This window comes from Cariama cristata, unplaced genomic scaffold (genome assembly GCF_000690535.1).
Source record: "Cariama cristata isolate BGI_N322 unplaced genomic scaffold, ASM69053v1 scaffold13939, whole genome shotgun sequence".
In the NCBI taxonomy this organism is placed as follows: domain Eukaryota; kingdom Metazoa; phylum Chordata; class Aves; order Cariamiformes; family Cariamidae; genus Cariama; species Cariama cristata.
The window spans coordinates 38,878-58,906 of NW_009637527.1; the positions used below are offsets into that span (position 1 = coordinate 38,878).

The window sequence follows — 20,029 nt, forward strand, 5'->3', positions numbered from 1 at the left end:
CAAGTGAATACTGTGGCTTCACAGCGATAGTCACAAGTGATTGGGGGATGGAAAAGTGTGGGTGTGCTTCAACATCTTTCTGGTTTGTACATTTTGTAGGAGGAAATTCATGAAGTAATTCAGGAAGTAAGTGATCATGAGGATGAAGAAGAGGAAGATGATGAGGATGAAGATGACATGGAAGTTGTTGAAAGCTCAGATGAATCAGATTCTGACTCTGATGAAAAAGGTGATGTCAGTGCAATATTCTGTAGAATTTTACAAATACTATCTGTCTTTCCTTGGATTTTGGTAGGGAAGATAGCATGTTGTCAATCCACTGTCCATAATTCTGGATTTTTTTAATATCTATATATGTATAAACTGTGGATTGTATATCCAGTGAATTTTTGGTTGTGATGCTAAAACATGCAATAGATATCTGATCAAGTGTCCCCATACTGCCTTCTGAATTGACCAGAGGCCATCAGGTGTTTGATAACACATTTCTTGGTTAGAATATCCAAAGTGTAAGGTTTAAGTACTGGGTTATTTTTATGTCTCAGGACTAATCACCAAGATGATTGCTCCCATCCAGCTTATTTGGAAATGGGTAGAATTGAGTTCTGAAAGGCTGGAAGTTCATCAACCTCACTCATTTTCATGTGGCATGCAAGTTAGGACTGCTAGAGTCAGAGACGGCATCACCAGCAATTCTGTCATCTGAGTCAGGCCAAATGGGCAAGCCAAGTCTGTTGGTTCCTTCTTGTTTGAGAGTTACACAGACCGTTAGCAGGAGTTGCAGAACCTGAAAAAAAAATAATCCTCAACTGACGTCTTTATTCTGGAGAACATAATCTCAAGGCAAAATAGGACCAAATTGACTAAAGAAATTAATTAAACTTTTATAAATTTATCATGTAGGTTAGTCCTTCTTCCTTACTTTTTCCTCCTACTTTTCTCATTCCCTTCATCATTGCACTTCCATGATTGAGGTGGCTCCTCTCTTCTCAGAATTTTGGCTTTATCTTTCTAAGAGCTAGAGAAGGGAAAGTCTCCTCTTGAAGTCTGCCAGCAGTCAAGTTTTTCTTTTATAACCTGCTGGGTTTATGAATGACAGTTATTCTCCAGCCCTGAGGTGACACTGAAGTCTAACAGCCTTTTGTATGGGGAAGAACAGATTGCTGATGTTGAGATTTGAATGTGAGTAATTACAACATATGGGCAACTGTGATCCAGCGAGAGATATCTTTCACTACCTCTGTCACAATTCTAGGATTTCCCTACCTCTTTCACAATTCTAGGATGGAGAGTGTTTAAAGAGGAGACTTTATCATGAATTGCAGATAATAGTTTCGCTTGCTGCAGTGTGCTTTGTGTGGAATTCTCCTATGTACAACTCACATGTCAGGAAATGACCCTAATATTGCAGGGGGTATTTATATTTATGTGATCCTTGCTGTTGCTTTAACAGAAAACTTATTTTTTAATTACTCAAATCTTTTTATTTTAGAAAATTATCAAGCTGACTTGGCAAATATCACCTGTGAAATAGCCATTAAGCAGAAACTGATAGATGAGCTAGAGAACAGCCAGCGAAGGCTGCAAACGCTGAAAAAACAATATGAAGAAAAACTAATGATGCTACAACATAAAATTCGAGACACTCAGCTTGAAAGAGATCAGGTTCTTCAAAACTTGGGTAAGAAGTACAAAAATATTAAAATCTAGATGTTGTGTAATATATATTTAAGTTGAATTGTTCGCTACTACACTTACTTCCTTTTTCAAATGTGGTAAGAAATTGCAGAAAACAGAAATAGGTTTGTACTCATAATTTCAGTGAATCATACTTTATTCATTCTAGTTTCTACTGGAATTGAGATAGTAACTTTTTTTAAAAAAAAAAATAAATTCAGCTAGTGACAGGTATTTGATTTGGTTGAACAAGCATTTTCAGTTTTCTAGGAGCTCTCATTTTAACATAGTACTTGAGAGAGTTCCTCAATTAAAAGATCTTTTCCGCTCCTCCCCCCGCCCTTTCTTTTGACTTGCATAAAAGTAACAACTAGGATCAGTAGCCTTTCAGAGATGTTTTACTGACCACACTTTTTTGAATATGAATAGTATTGAGATGAAAAACTAACTCTGACTCAGGAAGTCCTAAGCCACAACTAGTTGAATTTTGGGAGAGTACTTGAGGAAGTGGTTTGTTTCTTTTTTTAAATATACTATATATGCTTTGTAGTTATATACTTTATATGCTTTTACTATTCCCTTATTCTTCCTTAGACCTTCCCTTTTGATCAGTGCCAGAAAAGGGATACTAGGCTTGATGGCTCTTAGGACTGTTGTTATGATCTTGTGCACATATGTGTGAACAAGCACGTGTGTATCTGTCTTCAGGTGCTCAGATATTTGTTATCTAGTGCAAAAAAAATCAGTTAAAGTGTTACTACTTTATGTCTTATCCAAGAATGCGTACAAGGTGGAAAGTTCAAAGCAGTGCAGATGATGAGCTAGAGACAAATTAGTTTTTTCAAAGATATTTCGGATAACTGCTTTCTCTGCTTTTAGCGTTATCTGCTGTGGCTGGCAAAGGGAAAATATTCTGAACAAAAGCAGATTAAGAATTCCCTTTTGCTCTAGGTTCTGTAGAGACCTATTCAGAAGAAAAGGCAAAAAAAATCAAGTCAGAATATGAAAAGAAACTCCAAGCCATGAATAAAGAACTGCAGAGACTTCAAACAGCGCAAAAGGAACACGCACGATTGCTTAAAAATCAGTCTCAATATGAAAAGCAACTGAAGAAACTGCAACAGGAGGTGACAGAAATGAAGAAAACCAAGGTATATTTCCTATATTGAAGTGCTGTAAAATGAGTGTTTACTGAGAAATGGGTTGAAATTGCCTGTGCATTTATCTACCAGATAGCTACATTCTTGCTGTCAGCTGCTCGAAAGTCTGAAAACAGAAAAGCTGTGAAGACTAGGCTATTCTTGGGGGAGAGGGGTGGCTTTTAGGTTGACTGAACAGAAATTACGGTATCAAACATGCAGAGGCTTGCACTGCTTGTTAGCTGTTATTCAGCACTGAGTGAAGAAGACACATTAGATGGAGGAGGTAAATTACTAAAACCATGTCATATACTGGAAGATGGCAGTTTGAAGAAGAAACTCTATGTAAGTGGAGGCAGAGAACAGCACTTCAGTGTAAACAAGCTTTTCTAAGTGATGACCTCTTTACAGGTTCGCTTGATGAAACAAATGAAAGAAGAGCAGGAGAAAGCTAGAATGACTGAATCTAGAAGAAATAGAGAGATTGCACAGCTTAAAAAGGAGCAACGCAAACGAGAGGTGATTTGATAGATAAAGAACTTTTATTTGGAATCAGTGTCAATCATTGATGTGCATCCGCTTGCAGGCACACACCATGTGTATATGCATTCACTGAGGCAGGCAGGTACCTGTATATTTTCACCAGTCAAAATGCACATAATTTGGTTTGACTTCTATGGGTAACAGTCCCTAGCTTCAGTGGTAAGTGCAACACAGAATAGAAAGCTTATTGAATATGTATATCAGTATTATTTTATTAGTGAATCTTCACAAAACTGTTGCTACCACCTTGCTTGCATGCAAGTATTCTTTTTGATAGAGAATCGATGTAGTGAAACCCTTATTTTCATTCTGCACTAGAAAGAGCAAGAAACAGTTGTGACTTGACCATTTCATGTCACAACAGTTTTGCAAACTTGTACTAGTGTGTAAAGGCCTATTTTTTAATACAATACAGTCCTTGTGGCAGCTAATGGAAAAAGTAGTAAGTACTGCTTGTATTTTTTCACAGCATCAACTCAAGCTTCTGGAAGCTCAGAAAAGAAATCAAGAAGTTATCTTACGTCGCAAAACTGAAGAGGTATTGTGGTAAAACAGCAAGGCATTTTTGAAAACAGAATGACATTGTTTTGCTAGAACTTAGAACACAGTTTTGGGAGAACTAACAGTGTTTTTGCACTCAGGTTACAGCCCTTCGTCGGCAAGTAAGGCCTCTATCTGATAAAGTGGCAGGAAAAGTAAGTCGAAAGCTGAGTCTGCCTGAGCATTCTCTGCAGGAAGCAAGTTCTAGCTCATCAGTTGAGCATGATGGTTCAAGAACAGCAGCGCAGCAGAAAATGAGAATTCCTGTTGCAAGGGTTCAAGCATTATCTGTAACTGCAACAAATGGAACAGGGTAAGGATTAAAACTGTTTGGTACTCTTATGAGGACCGACAATTGCATGGACTTTCTAGCAGATAATGTTGTGATGATACATATTACAGTAGTTATTTTTCAAAGTGCTGTCATATAATGCTCATAAAATGGGCATTTTACCATTATCAAATGCAATTTGAGTTTTGTGGGTTTAAGACAGTGTGGAATAATATAAAATGGCATTAAAGCACAAGTCACACTAAGAAACCCCAAAATTTCAAAGTCCAGTTAATCTGTTACTAAAGAGAAATGTCCTTGGTGGTCCAATGCCTGCAGTGTTCTTAAGTCCAAACAAAAACTTGTTGGAAAAAGCAATTTAATGTATTAGGCTTACTGATGATCTTCCGCTGTGATTTGAAACAGATCTCCTTGTTAAATAGGGAACAACTCTTAGGTGGCATTCAATTTCAATGGTGCATCATACAAGATGCCACAGTGTTTGATACCTGTTTTTCAAATGCAATATATTAGAGTGCAGTAGACTTCAGGGCTGGGTCTGGGTAACTGTCTGGTGCAATGAAAAACTGCAAGAAATTCTGCAAGAAATCTTTAAGTTGTCTGTGAAAAATATTCTGGCCTCATCACTTGAACTTTCAAATGTGTAACTTTAGACTTAGCTGTGTGTTTCTTTTGACTTTATCACAGAAAGAAATATCAGCGGAAAGCAATGACAAGCAGAGTTTATTCCTCAAAGGCGGCCAGGATGAAGTGGCAGTTACTTGAACGCAGAGTGACTGATATCATTATGCAGAGGATGACCATTTCCAATATGGAGGCAGATATGAACAGGTTACTTACGGTGGGTGATCGACTATGCACTGTTGGCTGTATCATCATATTAAATAAAGAGAGAGCAATGCATTTACATTTGTTGTAAACGAATTGCTGTGATGGTGGCATAGGCAAAGTGACTTGGAATCCATTGCAGGCAATGAAGATGCTCTTAACAACTCCAGAAAGCATTTGGACCATGGGATTGCTGTGCTTAGTAAAAAATAAAAAGCACATTAATGGGATCATGCAGAAATACATTAATATATTTGCCTGTGTAACTTCTTTCTGTAGAAATCATGACATGTTAGTTAAAGTATAACAAGGAAAGGAAAACAAAACAAAAAGGTGCTTCAATGCACTAAGTGTTTAATAATTTCTTTTTATGTAATATTATGTCTTTGGGGGAAAATAGCAACGTGAAGAACTTACAAAAAGAAGAGAAAAGCTTTCCAAAAAAAGGGAGAAGCTCATCAAGGATGGAGGTAGCAGTGAAGCAGATAGAAATGTCCAAAACATAAATGAAGAGATGGAATCACTAACTGCGAACATAGACTACATTAATGACAGCATTTCTGACTGCCAAGCAAACATTATGCAAATGGAGGAAGCAAAGGTAGGTCAGATATTAATGCAAAAAGTGGTAAAATGGAGAAAAGAAAAAACCAACTGTGTTAGCCTTGAAGATCTTCTCATTTAGAAATTAATTTTGTTTTGACTGTATAATTATTGAACCAGGAAGTAAAAATTGGTGAAAACTTGGGTGAAATTTGAAATGAAGAGTGTTTATACAACTGAACTTTCAGATCTGAGTTTTTGTGTCAGTAGCGTAATGCAACTTAAGATTGCAAAACATCTAAATGTCAAAGCTGATGCTTTCTATTCTGCTGGCATTTAATATAATTCTTAGGACTGAAGGTGAACAGCTCGTATCCTCTTCCTGTATCTGTTGTTATGCCTCCACTCCCTTGTATTGTTTTTGTATAGTTTAAATGTATTTAAATATTTTTGTATGTGAGAAGTTATGTAACTTCTTTATATTGCATTTTAGTGTATTTTCTATTATGGAACAGTGGCTTTCTATAACTAAAGAGCGTTTTCAAGCCAAGTTGCTTGTTTAGGGTTGACTTACAATCTCCTAGGTCTCTTGGTACATGGTAGCATGAAGACTGAACTGTAATACTTATCAATATTTTTATATGACACTGCTTGAGTTCTCCCTCTCCCACCTTGGGCTAATCTGTGCTTTAATGCATGTTACATTGCCAGCAGCTTCTACTATTTTACTTACACCAGAGTTTCTTGAATTTTCGACAGCATAATGCAAGGTTACAGGACTTAACCAATAAAGTAGTAGTGAACACCACAAAAGACTTAGTAATTCTTAAGGGTACCAGCATGTTTAATACTGACTGAGAATAATTGGAAGGAAAATGAGGAGAAGACTAGGAGGAGAAGTCTTCAAATACATGAAGACTGTAGAGTATTAAGAAATGCACTCATTTCTGCATTCGCTGTGAATAGCTTAACTTGTAGAAAGGACTGAGTTGGAGGGTTGTAAGAGCTTTCTAACGGGAAAGGAACTGAAACACTGGAAGAGACTGGGAAGGCTGCAGAGTCTGTACTGTAGGGAGTTTTGGGGATAGTTTGGAAAAGAAATCTTTCAGGCATGGTTTAGAGGTACCAAGGGGATGAACTGGGTGATATTAGAGTATCTTCACTCTTTCTGTTTTCTATGATTTAAAAAAAAGGCATTTTTCACAATCTGACTTTTTATTGTTGCACACTTAGGAAGAAGGAGAGACCTTGGATGTAACAGCAGTGATTAATGCTTGCACTTTGACAGAAGCTCGATATTTGCTTGATCACTTCCTCACGATGGGTATCAATAAGGTAATGCATTAAGTGAACTACGTGTGTGCCAGGACTATGCCGTGTACCAGGAGCAGAGCTGTGCTGACATAAAGACTGACTAATATGCATTAGACAAAGCAAAGCTGGTCAACACTACTGAGTCATGCTGGTTCTCAGTGTGAAGACCCTTGAGATCGATTGTCCCCTTCAACCTGTTGCTGGTTTTTCAACCCCCAGTAGAGCCTGCTTCACTGTACTAAAGATGTCCTGTTGTTCCTACAAGAGCACTAGCTTTTTGTAATCAGATAAATCTCTTTCTATGTTTTCCAACAAGCTCCTAAAGAATGCTCAGGATCATTTTTTAAAAGACTGGCTCAGCCACTTCCTGAAAAATACAAGCCTTTAAAAAAATTCATTTTAAAGTATATATTGATGCCTGCCATACTTTAATCAGACTTCTACTTTTGAGTACAGCAATAGGGGCTTTTTCTGAAACCCTTTGGGACTGATATTTTCAAAATGAGTATGTGGCAGTTTATAACCCTGTGCACATATGTATCATATGCTCTTCGTGCTGCTTTTCTTCCTGTTTGGTGGCCATACTCAGTGTCATTGAATCAAAAGAAGGATTTCAAGGCTATTGAAATGGGCTTTTGGATCAGTCCCACTGACCAATTCTCTGTTCTTTTTTTGCGTTCGTGATTCATCACTATGCAGGTAATCAAAAGAGCTCGAGTTTTTTTCAGTTTAAAAAAAATAAAATTCCAACAATCACATTGGCTTCTGCTAATTTCAGTATTGATTTTCCTCCCCTCCGCCCTAGCCCTTGGGTGGGTTGAATGCATACCTGATTCCTTGCAGCAGAGTTAGTATGAGAAAAGTGCCTCTGACAATTTCTCCTTATTGTGATAAAAAGCTCCATTATGTGAAGGTGTTTCTCCTCTTTCTGATAAGTAATTATCGTGTATAAAAACTGAAGGTATGGGGTTTTTTGCAAAATTGGTTATGCCTGCTCTCTATTCTGTTGTTTGTTTCCACATGCAAAATGTCCATTGTTGTTTTGGTTTATGATAAAATCAGAATCTAATGTGTAAGGCCATAGTACTACAGTTCTTTCTCAAGTGCTAGCACTCAAAGTCCTCTGTTACCCTACAAGTCTTTGAGAAGATGTGTTGATGTGTTGAACCTTTATTTTTCCCTACTGTTTCTCCTATTTGGAAACCATTCTCTGTAAATTTCCTTGGCTACATTTTCTACAACTAAAAAATTCCAACTAAACCATTGGTTGATTTTTCAAATGCTTGCAACTCTTAAATAAATGCAAAGAGTCTATGAATTGTACTTGCAAATCGTGTCCAACTTAGCCACTAGATTCATATTTGCAAAGGAGAGTCTGAGGAATGCAAGGTAAACAAATGCTTAATGAGTATTTTCTTTAAAAAAGACCTTTAGTTCACACCTGATCTTTAGGATGTGAGAGGAAGGTTACAATGTGTGTTCGTAGTTTTTAAAAAGTCTGGGCAACTCTTATTTTGTAACAAAAGAGTTGTGATAAAGCACTTGTCGTCTATCTATCTATCTTTCTCCTAGGGTCTCCAAGCAGCTCAGAAAGAAGCTCAGATCAAAGTTCTTGAGGGACGCCTTAAGCAGACAGAAATTACTAGTGCTACTCAAAACCAACTGCTGTTTCATATGCTGAAAGAAAAAGCTGAGTTAAATCCTGAACTTGACGCTTTGCTGGGTCATGCTTTGCAAGGTAATTTTGTCATCTTGTATTCTGAACGGTCAGGTGCATGTCATGTTTTCCTTTCATGCATGCTGTACTGGGCATTCTAGGCTATTTCTTTTCTGAATAGATGCTGTATTTTAACATGTTATACTTTATTTCACAAATGACGTACTTGTATGTCATTTTTAAGTACATATCCTTGGCAGTGAAATGTAGGAAATATTTTATTATTGAGACTTCTTAAATTCAAATAATCTGTTTGTTATTTTTACAAAAGACTATGCATTTACAATTTGGTATGTTTTTAAGTTCTGAATGTGAAATTCTAAATATGCAATCCTGTTCAATCATCATATGTTAGTGATTTTGAAAGTGGCATCATATGTCTGTTACGGCATCTATTCTACTTCTCATGAGATTATAGTAAGAAAAATTTAGAATACATTTGGGTACTTTTGTTTTATTTCTTTTCATAAATGGATATGTTTTGATTGGAATGTTGCTTTTGTTTCCTTGTTGCTGTTATTTACACAGACCTAGATAGCATACCGCTGGGTAAGTATGTTTAGCTTTATGTGTACTGTACAGCTGCATGAGTTACTAATTCATTCATGTTCACTAACTGGTGCATCTTAGAATTTGTGAGTGTCTGAAGCTTGCATGAACTATTCTGTAAATGTACTCATTATCATGAGCTTACAGAGCATTTCTTCCTTTGTGAAACCACCCATAGAACTCATGTTAGATTTTGTCAGATAAGAAGTGAACACAGTAAGCAGAGCTGTATTTCAAATTTATGACTTGCTGCTTAAAAACCTATAGTATGTTCAGACTACGTAAAGCTATTTTGTGATATACTACTGCTGTAGTTGTGACAAATTCTGCTCATCTTTTTAGGTGTGTGGGGGGGAAAAGTAATTAACATGCAGATAATTTTTAACCTTTTGCAGATAGCTCGTTTTGTAATGTAAATATTGTACAGAATCCAGATTATATCTCACTTTTTCAATCTCACTTTTTCAATCAGTGAATTTACTAACTTCACTGATTTTGAGATGGGTCTGATGTTGCTTTTAAATGATTCCCAAATAACTTACACTTACTTTCTCCCCTCTCTTGCTCCTAGCCACAAAATCAGCTGTTTGAAACATGAAAAAAATATTCCCTATGTCAGTAACAATTCCTTTTGTATTGTCTTGTGTTACTTCTAATCCCATTATGCTGTCCTGTGATACTTTGCGTAGGCACCTGAAACATTTCAAGAGCACAAGACTGCCTGAAAGTGTATAGATCACCATCTAGCGTAAGCTGGTGAGAACTTTGCCAGCATCCTGACAGGTGACACCTCAAGACCTGTGACAGGGCATCTTGCTGCATACAGCCAGTATTTATTCAGGAACAGCAGTGGTTATTAATATTATAGTGTATCTAAAATAGACCCTTAATGTGTGTGTTCACCCCGGTTAGAGTGAGAGCAATGTTTCTCCAGCCAGGAAGTTAGCATTGCATTTTCTTTAGCTCTGGACAGTCTTTTACTTATTAACAGCATCTGAAGCAGCAAAAAGACACTTGTTAAATGTACTGAAACAGTAGCTCTATCTTCAAAATTTTTGTAGAGTATCTCATTAAAGAAGCTTTTTTAACAGTTTGCAAGCATGAACTGAGGCTGCTGAAACACCTAAGCCACTCAGGACTATAATAAGACTTTATAGGAAGGAAACTGCACTGTGGGTGTATCTCGGCTGAATATGCCGTACTAACTTCAGTCCACACTGAAATCCAAACTGTTGATGGTCTGTCTTTTGTAGCTCGTTAGTGGCTAAACTTTTTGAGCTGCAGGGAGTTCAGACACCGCTGGAGTGAGGCTTTGAGGCTGGGACTGCCAGTTGGTCAGCAGTTGGTGCATGGGCTCCCTGGTAACCTCACATGATTCCCAGAGATGGAAGTGTGGGTGGCAGCAGATCCCGAGACCAATTTCACCAGGATGCCTGACAGTTCAGTGGCTGTAGCCAGCCAGCCCCATCCCAAGCAGAGGGGTTATACTTCCAGTGTGCTTGTGAACCACTCTCTTAATGCCTACTTTCAGCTCTGGTATCTTCAAAAGTTCTTAGCCATATGAGTACACTTGGCTTGAAAAAGTTTGGGCATTCCCCAGTGTAGTTGTGCGCCCTCATTCAAGCATCGACTTCAGAAAAAGGTTCAGTCTGCAGAAAAGTACATCACAGGCTCAGGTTTTGACCCTCAGAATGGGTTTTGAATGCACACCTACCCTGTTTGTGCATGAACTATCTGCAATTCACTATCCTATCTGCTCTTGTGAAGAGTTAGTGACCATGAAAACGAGTCCTGAGTGTTGCTGGAGTGACTCCTGAAGAATTGTGGGAGCTGCTTTCCCTTCCCGCCTGTGACATCTGGACGGTCATGGATAAGACTCACAACCATCTATGTGCAGATCTTGAGAGGGCTGGTCGAACGTCATTTCCTCTGGATGAACTGTGCTGGTACTGCATTGTACTGGTACTGTCCAGTTGCCTCTGCACAAGTATGAAGACAAATCATCAGAAAAGCTCTCCACTGTTCTTCAGTCATTGGTTTATAAGCAGTCATCTCTGCTGCTCCTCGCAAGCAGTACTGCTTTTACTAACTTTATTGCTCCTTTCATCTCTTCTTGCTCAAGACTTCTTGCAGAATCTGGCTCTTCTACCTCTTCTCATTCTTTTTATTGATTCTGTGTGCTGGTTTCTACCTGGGGGCTTTGTGCAGTCGTCTTGTGCTGAATTGCAGACAAACTGCAGAAAAATATCAATATGTGTCAGGTCATGTAAGTGTGAGCCGACGAATAAAATCCTATCTTCTGTGGCCATCCCACACTTTGTTACCTGTAAAAGCTGATCGCAAGTTCTTTATGAGAAGGGGATGAAGTAACGTCACCCTAATGACTCTTATATTTTTTTAAAGTGCATTTATTTTATTGATGCTGCTTTTGTGCCTTGCTAGTAGGAGCAGTACTCTAGATCCCCTCTTCTGCAGAAGACACAGAATAATAATGTGTATAGAAAAGATTTTAATACAGGCTCAAATCCAGGATGGAACAAAAAAGAAAATTCAGACTACTATTCCTGTAACCCTGCTTTCTTTATAATATTGTTGTATTTCTGATAATTAAGGATACATTGTTAAAAGTAATACAGAAGTTGAGTACCTCTGAAGGGCATCGCTGGTGTTGTTGCTAGATTGATGTACAGTTTTGACTTTTTCAGGAAATGTTTTTAGATGTAGCTTACACAAGAAGGCAGCATTTTCCTTTTCTTCACTCCTTCTCAGAATTCAACTGGAAACTATCTATCTTTCCTCCCTTTCTCCAAAGCGTAAACTTGCATTTAAAGCATATACATGGACAAACCTGTTTTAATATGGGTACCAAATGTATTGGTTCTGTGCATTACAAATGGTATCTGCTTTCTGGCAGAAATTAAATAAATGTCTCCAATGATAAAGAAGAGATGTAATGGAATGTCATTAGAAGGTTATTTAATCCTTAAAATTTCATGAGTATATTCAAAAATAAGGACTTTGCTTGCAGGAATGTATTACCTATGTTCTTAAGGTATGCCTAAAATGTATTATTAGAATAATGTGAAAGTTGAGGGATTTGGTTTCCCAACAGTTTGGAATTGATTGTACGTATGCCGTAGACTGGTTGTCTCAGCGTAATGTTTTGCACTGTTTGCATGCAGACATGTCAAACATCAGATTAACAATGTTAGTGTGTGACGTGCATGCAGGTTTTGTCTTTTGTGGGCAGGTTTGCATACCCATTTTACTTCAGGAGCATTTCTACTGAACAGCTTCATTTTACAATTAACTTCAATACAATTAATCTCTTTTTAGGAAGGAGTTCTATGGTATTAAATGGTGGCATCATCCTGTTTTGAAACTTAAATACTTATATACTAATAAAGTGCTTGCTTCTTGTCAGCCCAAATGGTGCCATTCTATATAAGCTGAGGATGAGCCTTAGCTTTTGCTAGCTAATGAGAAATATATTTTTTTTTATTATAACCAAGTTGATTATGTCTTAAAGCAAGGAGATTGCAAAAAAAAGAGGAGGAGGAGACATCATTACTGTCCACTGATTTACATCCTGTCTCTTCCATGTCTTGAAGTTAATTTCTTTTGCTTTATCTTCTTTCTTCCAGATTTCCTTCTAGAATTTATTTCTGGTTTTCTGTCATCCCTGTTGCTTTGCTGCAATAGATAGAGGACCACATTTGGCACAGTATGCCTAGGTGTATGATTTGTTTAGATTGTATGAAAAAACTTAGTTTAGATACCAGGAAAATTCAATGAGGACTGGCTAGCAAATAGTCAAGGTATTTTGAAAAATCCATGCCTTTTGTGTGCTGTTCACATTTGACGTTGTCTGAGCTGTTTTGTGTAGAACTTAAAACCTTCATGTCCTGTTGTAGACAGACTAACATTATTCTTTTGGAAATTTTTCTAGAAAATTTGGAAGATAGTACTGATGAGGATGCCCCACTGCATAGTCCTGGGACAGAAGGAAGGTGAGCAATCTTTGTTAACAGGTAGCAGGATCTGGTTCTAGAAAATTACTGTAATTTCCTCTTTATATAACACATCATGTATCCATTAGAAGATACTCTGACATTGTTTCATTACACTTTGCCCACAATTTCAGTAGAAAGAAGAATGAAATAAAAATAGGTATTCTGCAAAAATATGACTATTTTTAACTATGATGCAATTTTTCTTTCAGTTCATTATCTTCAGATCTTTTGAAGCTTTGTGGTGAAGTCAAACCCAAAAGCAAGGTAGGATGTACAAAGATGCTGATAATTCATCTGCGCATCTTTTAAATGATTCTGTGATTCTATAATAATTCGTACTTTAATGGCACCTTCTGGAGAATGCTCTTGCTCTGCTCTAGAGACCATAATGAACTAAGACATGCAAAAGGTGAACTGATGTAGTGTTCATGTGACTTGTATGTAATATGCTTTTGTGTGATACTCCTCTCTGAGAAGCAGTGATAAAAATATGCTTTATAAATATTTCGTGGTTGAATTTTTACTATTTTGGAAAGAGATATATTCTTTCAATTACTAGCACTCCAAACTGGATTAGATTTGCAGTTTAGTATTAGTTAGGCTGTAGTTTAATGTTAATGCCAGTGGGAACTGTGAATGAACATATTGTTTGCAATTTGCTTCTGTGGTCATAGCAATCTAAAGGAAGTTTATAAAACAAAACCAAGTTTGACCTCCAGGCTCTTAATTACAGTTGATGTTGGAGGAATATATCTAGGCTGGCTGCAGTTTAATATTAATGGCAGTGGGAGCTGGAAACATGCTCACAGGAGCATAAACCAAGTTTGCAAAGTAAATAGAAACTTAGCCTCCACTCTTCTAATTGCAGTTGGGTTTGGAGGAATATATCTAGGTTGGCGGTTGCATTATTGGTACCGTTCATTGGTGTGCAGCTCCTTGAGCAGGTAAACTATTTGGTCTAAAAATGTTGACATAAAACAGACATGTCATTTTTGTAATGACTCTGTTCAGACTGGACCTTTGTCTTCCCCAGTGGCCTTCCTTTCCCTGAGGAATAGAGCTTAATTTCACAGCACCATTACGCCTAACATATGAACAGTTTTTTAAGAATGACTGTGTTGCACAAAAGCTCACAAAGGAGTAAAGTCTTGTATCATTTTTCAAATTGTTAAAACGCTGAGTGAATCTCAATTCATGTTGGCCTAAAGTATTTTTGAAGTGACAAACTAAGTAAGAACCAGAGTTTTTATATCAGAAGAAGCATCAGTGTGTAAGAATTCACACTTTGCTTTATTCCTCTTTATAATATTTCATTTGGATAAACCTTAGGAGAGTAATATTGTACTCCTGTTGTATTGACAGGCACTTGTTGTTGGTTGAAAGGGTATCCTTGGAAACCAGTTGTCAAATCAGTGTTTCATGCTGTTGAATTTGACTTGCCTCCTCTGAAATGTTGCCAAAGAGCAGAGGTGAGCTCCTTGATTGAGTTTCCAAAGGAGTTGCCAAGTGAATTGAGGTGTATGCTAATTACCAGCTAATGATAAGCTTAAATATAGTGTTCTTGACACATACTGTGACACGTTTAAGTTGCAACTTGGTTTTTGTCTCCAGGCCCGCCGGAGGACCACTACCCAGATGGAATTGCTATATGCAGACAGCAGCGACTTAGTCTCTGACATTAGTGCTGCAGACTCTACTTTGGCTGGCCCTCTTGCATCAGTTGCAGAAACCCAAGAAAGTGGGATGGCTGCTGACACGAATGATACTTCTACTAGGGACAGAGAGTTTATTCCCCCACCATCTGGCTTACCTTCTAAGATAGGCAGCATGTAAGTTTGGCCATGCTGTACTAATTATCCTTTGCTTTTAAAAAATGCATGTTGCCAATTTCTTGTAATCTATTATTTTAACTTTACAAAGGAGATTGATATCCTTGAAGCTTACTAAATACTGACAAAGCTCCTCCTTTTCTACCATTACCACTCTAGAAAGTATAAATGCAAGTAACGTGTTTCTTATGGGAGATATAAGTTCTGTTAAGCTGCTTTAGTAAAATTATTGTAGCCCTGTTTCTAATTAGTGGGAAAAATCCATCTAGTACTTTGGATACTTTGCTTTATTAGTGCTATGGGAAATGCACATTCTAGGGAGGTAGTGAGAATATATTTAGAACAGCAGAGTTTAAATTTAAAAAAAAAAACCCACAAACTCAAAACCCCAATCCAAAAACCTTATATAATTTAGTAATAGTATTTGTATATGGTCCTAACAATTAGGTGAAATCTTTCTGTGAGTCATCTTGTGTGGACCATGCTTAAAATTAAGAAGTCTATACAATAATAGAGCATGCCAGTGTAAAGTTGAAGGAAACATTTAGATATTATGACTCCTCAAAAATCCTTTATATTTGCAGGATGCACTTACCTGCAGAACAGTTTTACTATTTGAAAGTATTACTTGATGCCAAATACAACTAAAAATACTATTTTTGTCTCCTTACTTTGGGGCCAGCAGGTCTCTCTCACATGCACTTTCTTTTTTTTCACTTGCTCTTGTTGTTCTTTTTGTATCTACCAGTATCACTGTTGGTTACTATGAATAACTGTTGGTTATTAGCCATTCAGGGCTAGAGACCCTTTTCTTGGCTTTTTAGGTACTAACTCCTATATTGCACAAACTCATGCATAGACTGAGTGCACTCGCCACATTCAGTGATATGGAAAAACTGTGTCCCATAGCTATCTTCATGTTACAGATTCTGGAATGAGGCATCTTTCACTATCCATCTGTCCTATTTGCATAATACTTTTACAGCAGTCTCCATCTAATGTACATTTGCAATTTCTATTTTTTTACTATGTATTCCTGGCATGTGCTTGAGGTGGCAATCATGAAACACTGCTGACAGCAATTATTAACCCATGCTGATGGCTTCAGTGCATTTTACAAGTAGAATCTGCTTGGAAAGAATGCTCTTGGGGGTGAGGATAGGTGAAGAAACTCACTTGTTTCAGCAGTTAGTGTGAGATCACTAGAGACTTTTGAAGCTTCAAGATTTAAAAGATCAAGTGTTATGACCTGGCATCCAAGACTCAGGTAATACCAACTTTTGTCTCACTCCATCTTCTAGAGTGTACCCATTTGTAAAAGTGAGCCAGCAATGAGGCAAAATAGGATTTTTCCAAAAAGTGCGTTCTGTGAGTGTTAGAGTTATGTGCTGTCAGTAAATCAATTCAATCAGCAGTAGACCTCGCATATATTTTGGTTTGTTGTCGATCATATTTTAGAAGATAGGTGGTCAAAAATTCCCACAGTCAGTCCGCAGTGACTTCCTTACTGTAATTGAGAGCCTTTTTCAAAACTAGAACTCAGTATACTTTATACAGTATTGCTGGTTTTGCTGATCACTGGTCATTGTTGAAGAAAAGTTGTCTTTGTGAGCCATCTGCCCTTCCTATATGAGCCGGTAGTGCCATCATATCTCTTATAATAAAATACTTTCTTCTGGAGCAGAATGTGGTCTTATCTGCAATAAACATTATTTCCCTTGTGCCACTTACTTAAGTGGCATTCAGGGATGTAGAAGCAGTAACAGTGATCCAAAATATGGGTTCCCTGGAAGTGACAGAAATTAATTATATGCTTAGGTGAAAACTTAGGTGTCTGCATATGTACAAACTGCATGACTCTGAGAAAACTGAGGGGTTTCCAGATCTGTGATGATTCAGGGAGGCACCTAAATGCATGTGGGCAACAGTTTGGTTGGAATTCTGTTTACAAAGATAGCTAGTGCTCAACTCATCTACGTAGCCTCTTCAGAGTAGAGTGCTCTCCTGTAGGCCTTGTGCCAGCTCTGTTCAGTGTCTCTGATATCATGGGAAATCTAAAAGGTCACCAGAAATCTGTAATTAGGTGTGTGTCTTGCACCTTTTCATTCTGGTCCTTGACATCATACACCTGTTTTTTACATCTATGCTTAGGAAGTTCATTCCAGCAAGACCACTGCATTTTTATAATACCTGCATTTCCAGGCTTTCAGAAAGAATTCATGATATGATCATGCTCTTTACACCTTCTTCTGAGGATGTGCCATTGTGGAGTCAAAGATGGAAGATTCAAAGAGCAGGTAGAGAGTGAGTAAGAGGGAGCTGGCTCCATGTCTGAGTATGCAGGATGCTGGTGTGAGGCAGAGGAGCTTGGGTTCCAGTTTCTGGTGTGGTTTATTTAATCTAGTAGCTGCACAGTAGACACATAGGCAACCATGGCGGTGGAGACTATAACCCAAGTTTGTCACCCTTGCTGACAGGTCTAGCTATCAGGTTGATCATAGGATTTGCTTTGTGACCCCAGGACTTTTCCATTCCTAAATGCATACTGCTCCAGCATAAAGAGAGAGAGGGAGTGTGTCCTATTCCTCCTCTTTTTATGTCCTTTGCAGGGTATGCCTAGAGGTAAGGGAGCCTGCAGAAAAATGGGTGGTCTGGCCTTGAGGAGAGAACTGAGGCCACCTTCCCCATCTTTTTGTGTACTTTAACTGTTAGGCTTCTGTGCAAAACCAGACAGGTTGTCACTTGTCCTCCTTTTCCTGTCTCTTGAAGACCCTGGGGGGACTCTAGGGTCTGCACGCAGCTCTTGGCACTAGATCCTACAGGGATGACCTTCACCTTCCAATTAGGGCTTGTGTTCGGTGTGCATGTGCTCACTTGAGACAGTCCATCTCAGCTACTTGAGTCAAATAGCTGTTCTTGTTTGTGCTGTCCTTGTTAAGTCATGTTATTCTGCATGCAAGTCCCTAGATGCATTTTATATATCACAGACTTCCTCTCAAGGGAAACTGATACAGCTTTTCTCATGCAGAGAACTTGCAGCTGTGTAGATCCAGTGCTTGCAGAGCTCTGAGACCAGATGCTAGTAACCATGTCAGGCAGGTGGCCTGGCAACTGAATTTTGTCTGCTTAATAAAGTTGTGTGGCACAAAAGCACTTTCAGAATCTGCTTTCTCTCTTTTTAGTGAGCGTTTCTGGTCCTTACATTCATAGAAACAACTTCCAAACACACAAAGAAATGAGAAACCAAAGCAAATGTTGCATTTCTGTTTGCCCAGCTAGTGAGAAACGGGAGTTCAGAAGGGTGGAGACCATCCAGATTCCCTTCTTTTTTCATCTGACTGTGGTGAAATGATAACACTTGAGTGTCAGCATTAATATTGCACTCTTGATCTTTTTGCCATTTTTAGTGGGGAGTAAAAGGTTAGGAGAAAGACCATGGTGACTGTGAACTGGAATTATTTCAGATAAAGAACTAGACACAAATGAGGGATGGAAAGCAAGGAAGAAGGGAAGAGGGGACAAAGAGAAGCAATGCTTCTACTTATAAGTCAGGCTGTCAATGGGAAATACTTTTTCTCACTTCCTAATTTTGAATTTGATACTAAACCATGAATATGTTAATGCAAAGTTTAATTCATATGTAAGTGCCATCCTGATTTCTCTGTTCTTAACATCCGTAAATGGTCTATTGTAGACCAAAGTTGTGAAATCTGAAATTTTAGATCTTAATCAGACCTTCCATCTTCTCCACAGTCTGAATTTGAGATACATACTCTGCTGTATTTCTTTTAGTCAGTCTCTTTTGTTATTGAATTAGTAGATCTCCTTTGCATATTCAGTATCTGCCTCTTCATATGTTGATGAACTGTGAAAGATGAAAAATACACCAAGTTTATTAAATTAAAATGTGAGAACAAATTTGGAGCCCGTAGATTCAAGAGAGACAATAGTAGACTCAACACATTCTGAAATTTGAAACTTGAGTGGGAGAATGACAGCTAATGTAAGAAAAGCAAGTTTGTAAAGAGCCTTAAAGTAAGGTAATGATTCCTCTTGCTTTAGCTCTAGACAGGCATCTCTGCCAGAGAAGAAGATACCTGAGCCTTCACCTTTAGCAAAGAGAAAAGCTTATGAGAAAACAATGGAAAAGACAAAGGCGAAAGAACAAAAACTGTAAGATTCTTTTAAATGTATTTTCTCGGAAATAATTCAAAGCTTGGGTACATTTTCTTGAAAAATAAATCTGTATTTTTTTTTTATTTCTTTAATTCTAGGACTGTTTTTATTGTTGGCAGTGAAATTGTTCAATGCTCAAATGCTGTGTGTGGGTTTTTTTTTTCCAGAGTGTTTTTCTGTACAAAATAACTCAGGAGCAGAGCCCTGAGAAAATGTCCTTTGGAGCATTTGTAAATGACTCTTTTTTAATGGAAGGCATCAATTTCTCTAAGAAACCGCAGTTTTGTAAGAATTTCATTTCACATGTGTGTTTTCTGCTTGGAGCTTTCAATGTTAGCACATAAACTTTGAACGTTGTGCCACCTTGCACTCTGCAGCAGTTTGCAGTCTAAGTTTATTACCTTCTCTGGGAAACATCTGTAGCTAGCTAGCATTATAATTTTATTTATTTATTTGCTTAAGAAAAGAGCATCTAACATTTGAGGCATGTTACATTTAACTTCTCTAACCATTCATAACCTGTTAAAGAAGATGTTCTTTTTTTCTTGTAGCTCAGATTCTGGAGCCCCAGAGGCTAGTCTGTCACCTCCTACTTCCCCACCAAGCCGGCCCCGTAATGAAATGAATGTTTTTAGTCGTCTTACTGTTTCTCAGGGAAACACATCAGTTCAGCAAAGTCACAGAGGGAAGCCTCAGCCCCCAACCAGCGAATTGCAAAGTGTGATCAAGTTATCAGTGTAGTATCGGTTAGATATTTTGCCCTTCTCGTGCAAGACAAGAGAAGACATTTCTCATGTTGTTGTGTAGTTTTCAAAGAAAATATTTTAAATTTCTATGGAACCATTGTAAAAATTCAAGAAAAGCAATTT

General features: G+C 37.8%; 1 protein-coding gene across 1 annotated transcript in view; it reads left to right on the plus strand.

Moving 5' to 3' along the window:
- The window catches only part of KIF21A (kinesin family member 21A), a gene marked incomplete at its 3' end in the record, with an annotated part of 55,835 nt that overhangs the window by 28,302 nt on the left and 7,504 nt on the right, over positions 1 to 20,029 (plus strand). The window contains exons 15-30 of the mRNA XM_009708374.1: positions 100 to 229; positions 1,493 to 1,681; positions 2,629 to 2,828; positions 3,228 to 3,335; positions 3,829 to 3,897; positions 4,001 to 4,212; positions 4,879 to 5,032; positions 5,420 to 5,620; positions 6,796 to 6,897; positions 8,449 to 8,614; positions 9,122 to 9,142; positions 13,092 to 13,152; positions 13,365 to 13,419; positions 14,767 to 14,984; positions 19,047 to 19,157; positions 19,712 to 19,849. Of these exons, the coding sequence (XP_009706676.1) occupies positions 100 to 229; positions 1,493 to 1,681; positions 2,629 to 2,828; positions 3,228 to 3,335; positions 3,829 to 3,897; positions 4,001 to 4,212; positions 4,879 to 5,032; positions 5,420 to 5,620; positions 6,796 to 6,897; positions 8,449 to 8,614; positions 9,122 to 9,142; positions 13,092 to 13,152; positions 13,365 to 13,419; positions 14,767 to 14,984; positions 19,047 to 19,157; positions 19,712 to 19,849 (2,135 nt within the window). The remainder of the gene's footprint in view (positions 1 to 99; positions 230 to 1,492; positions 1,682 to 2,628; positions 2,829 to 3,227; positions 3,336 to 3,828; positions 3,898 to 4,000; positions 4,213 to 4,878; positions 5,033 to 5,419; positions 5,621 to 6,795; positions 6,898 to 8,448; positions 8,615 to 9,121; positions 9,143 to 13,091; positions 13,153 to 13,364; positions 13,420 to 14,766; positions 14,985 to 19,046; positions 19,158 to 19,711; positions 19,850 to 20,029) is intronic.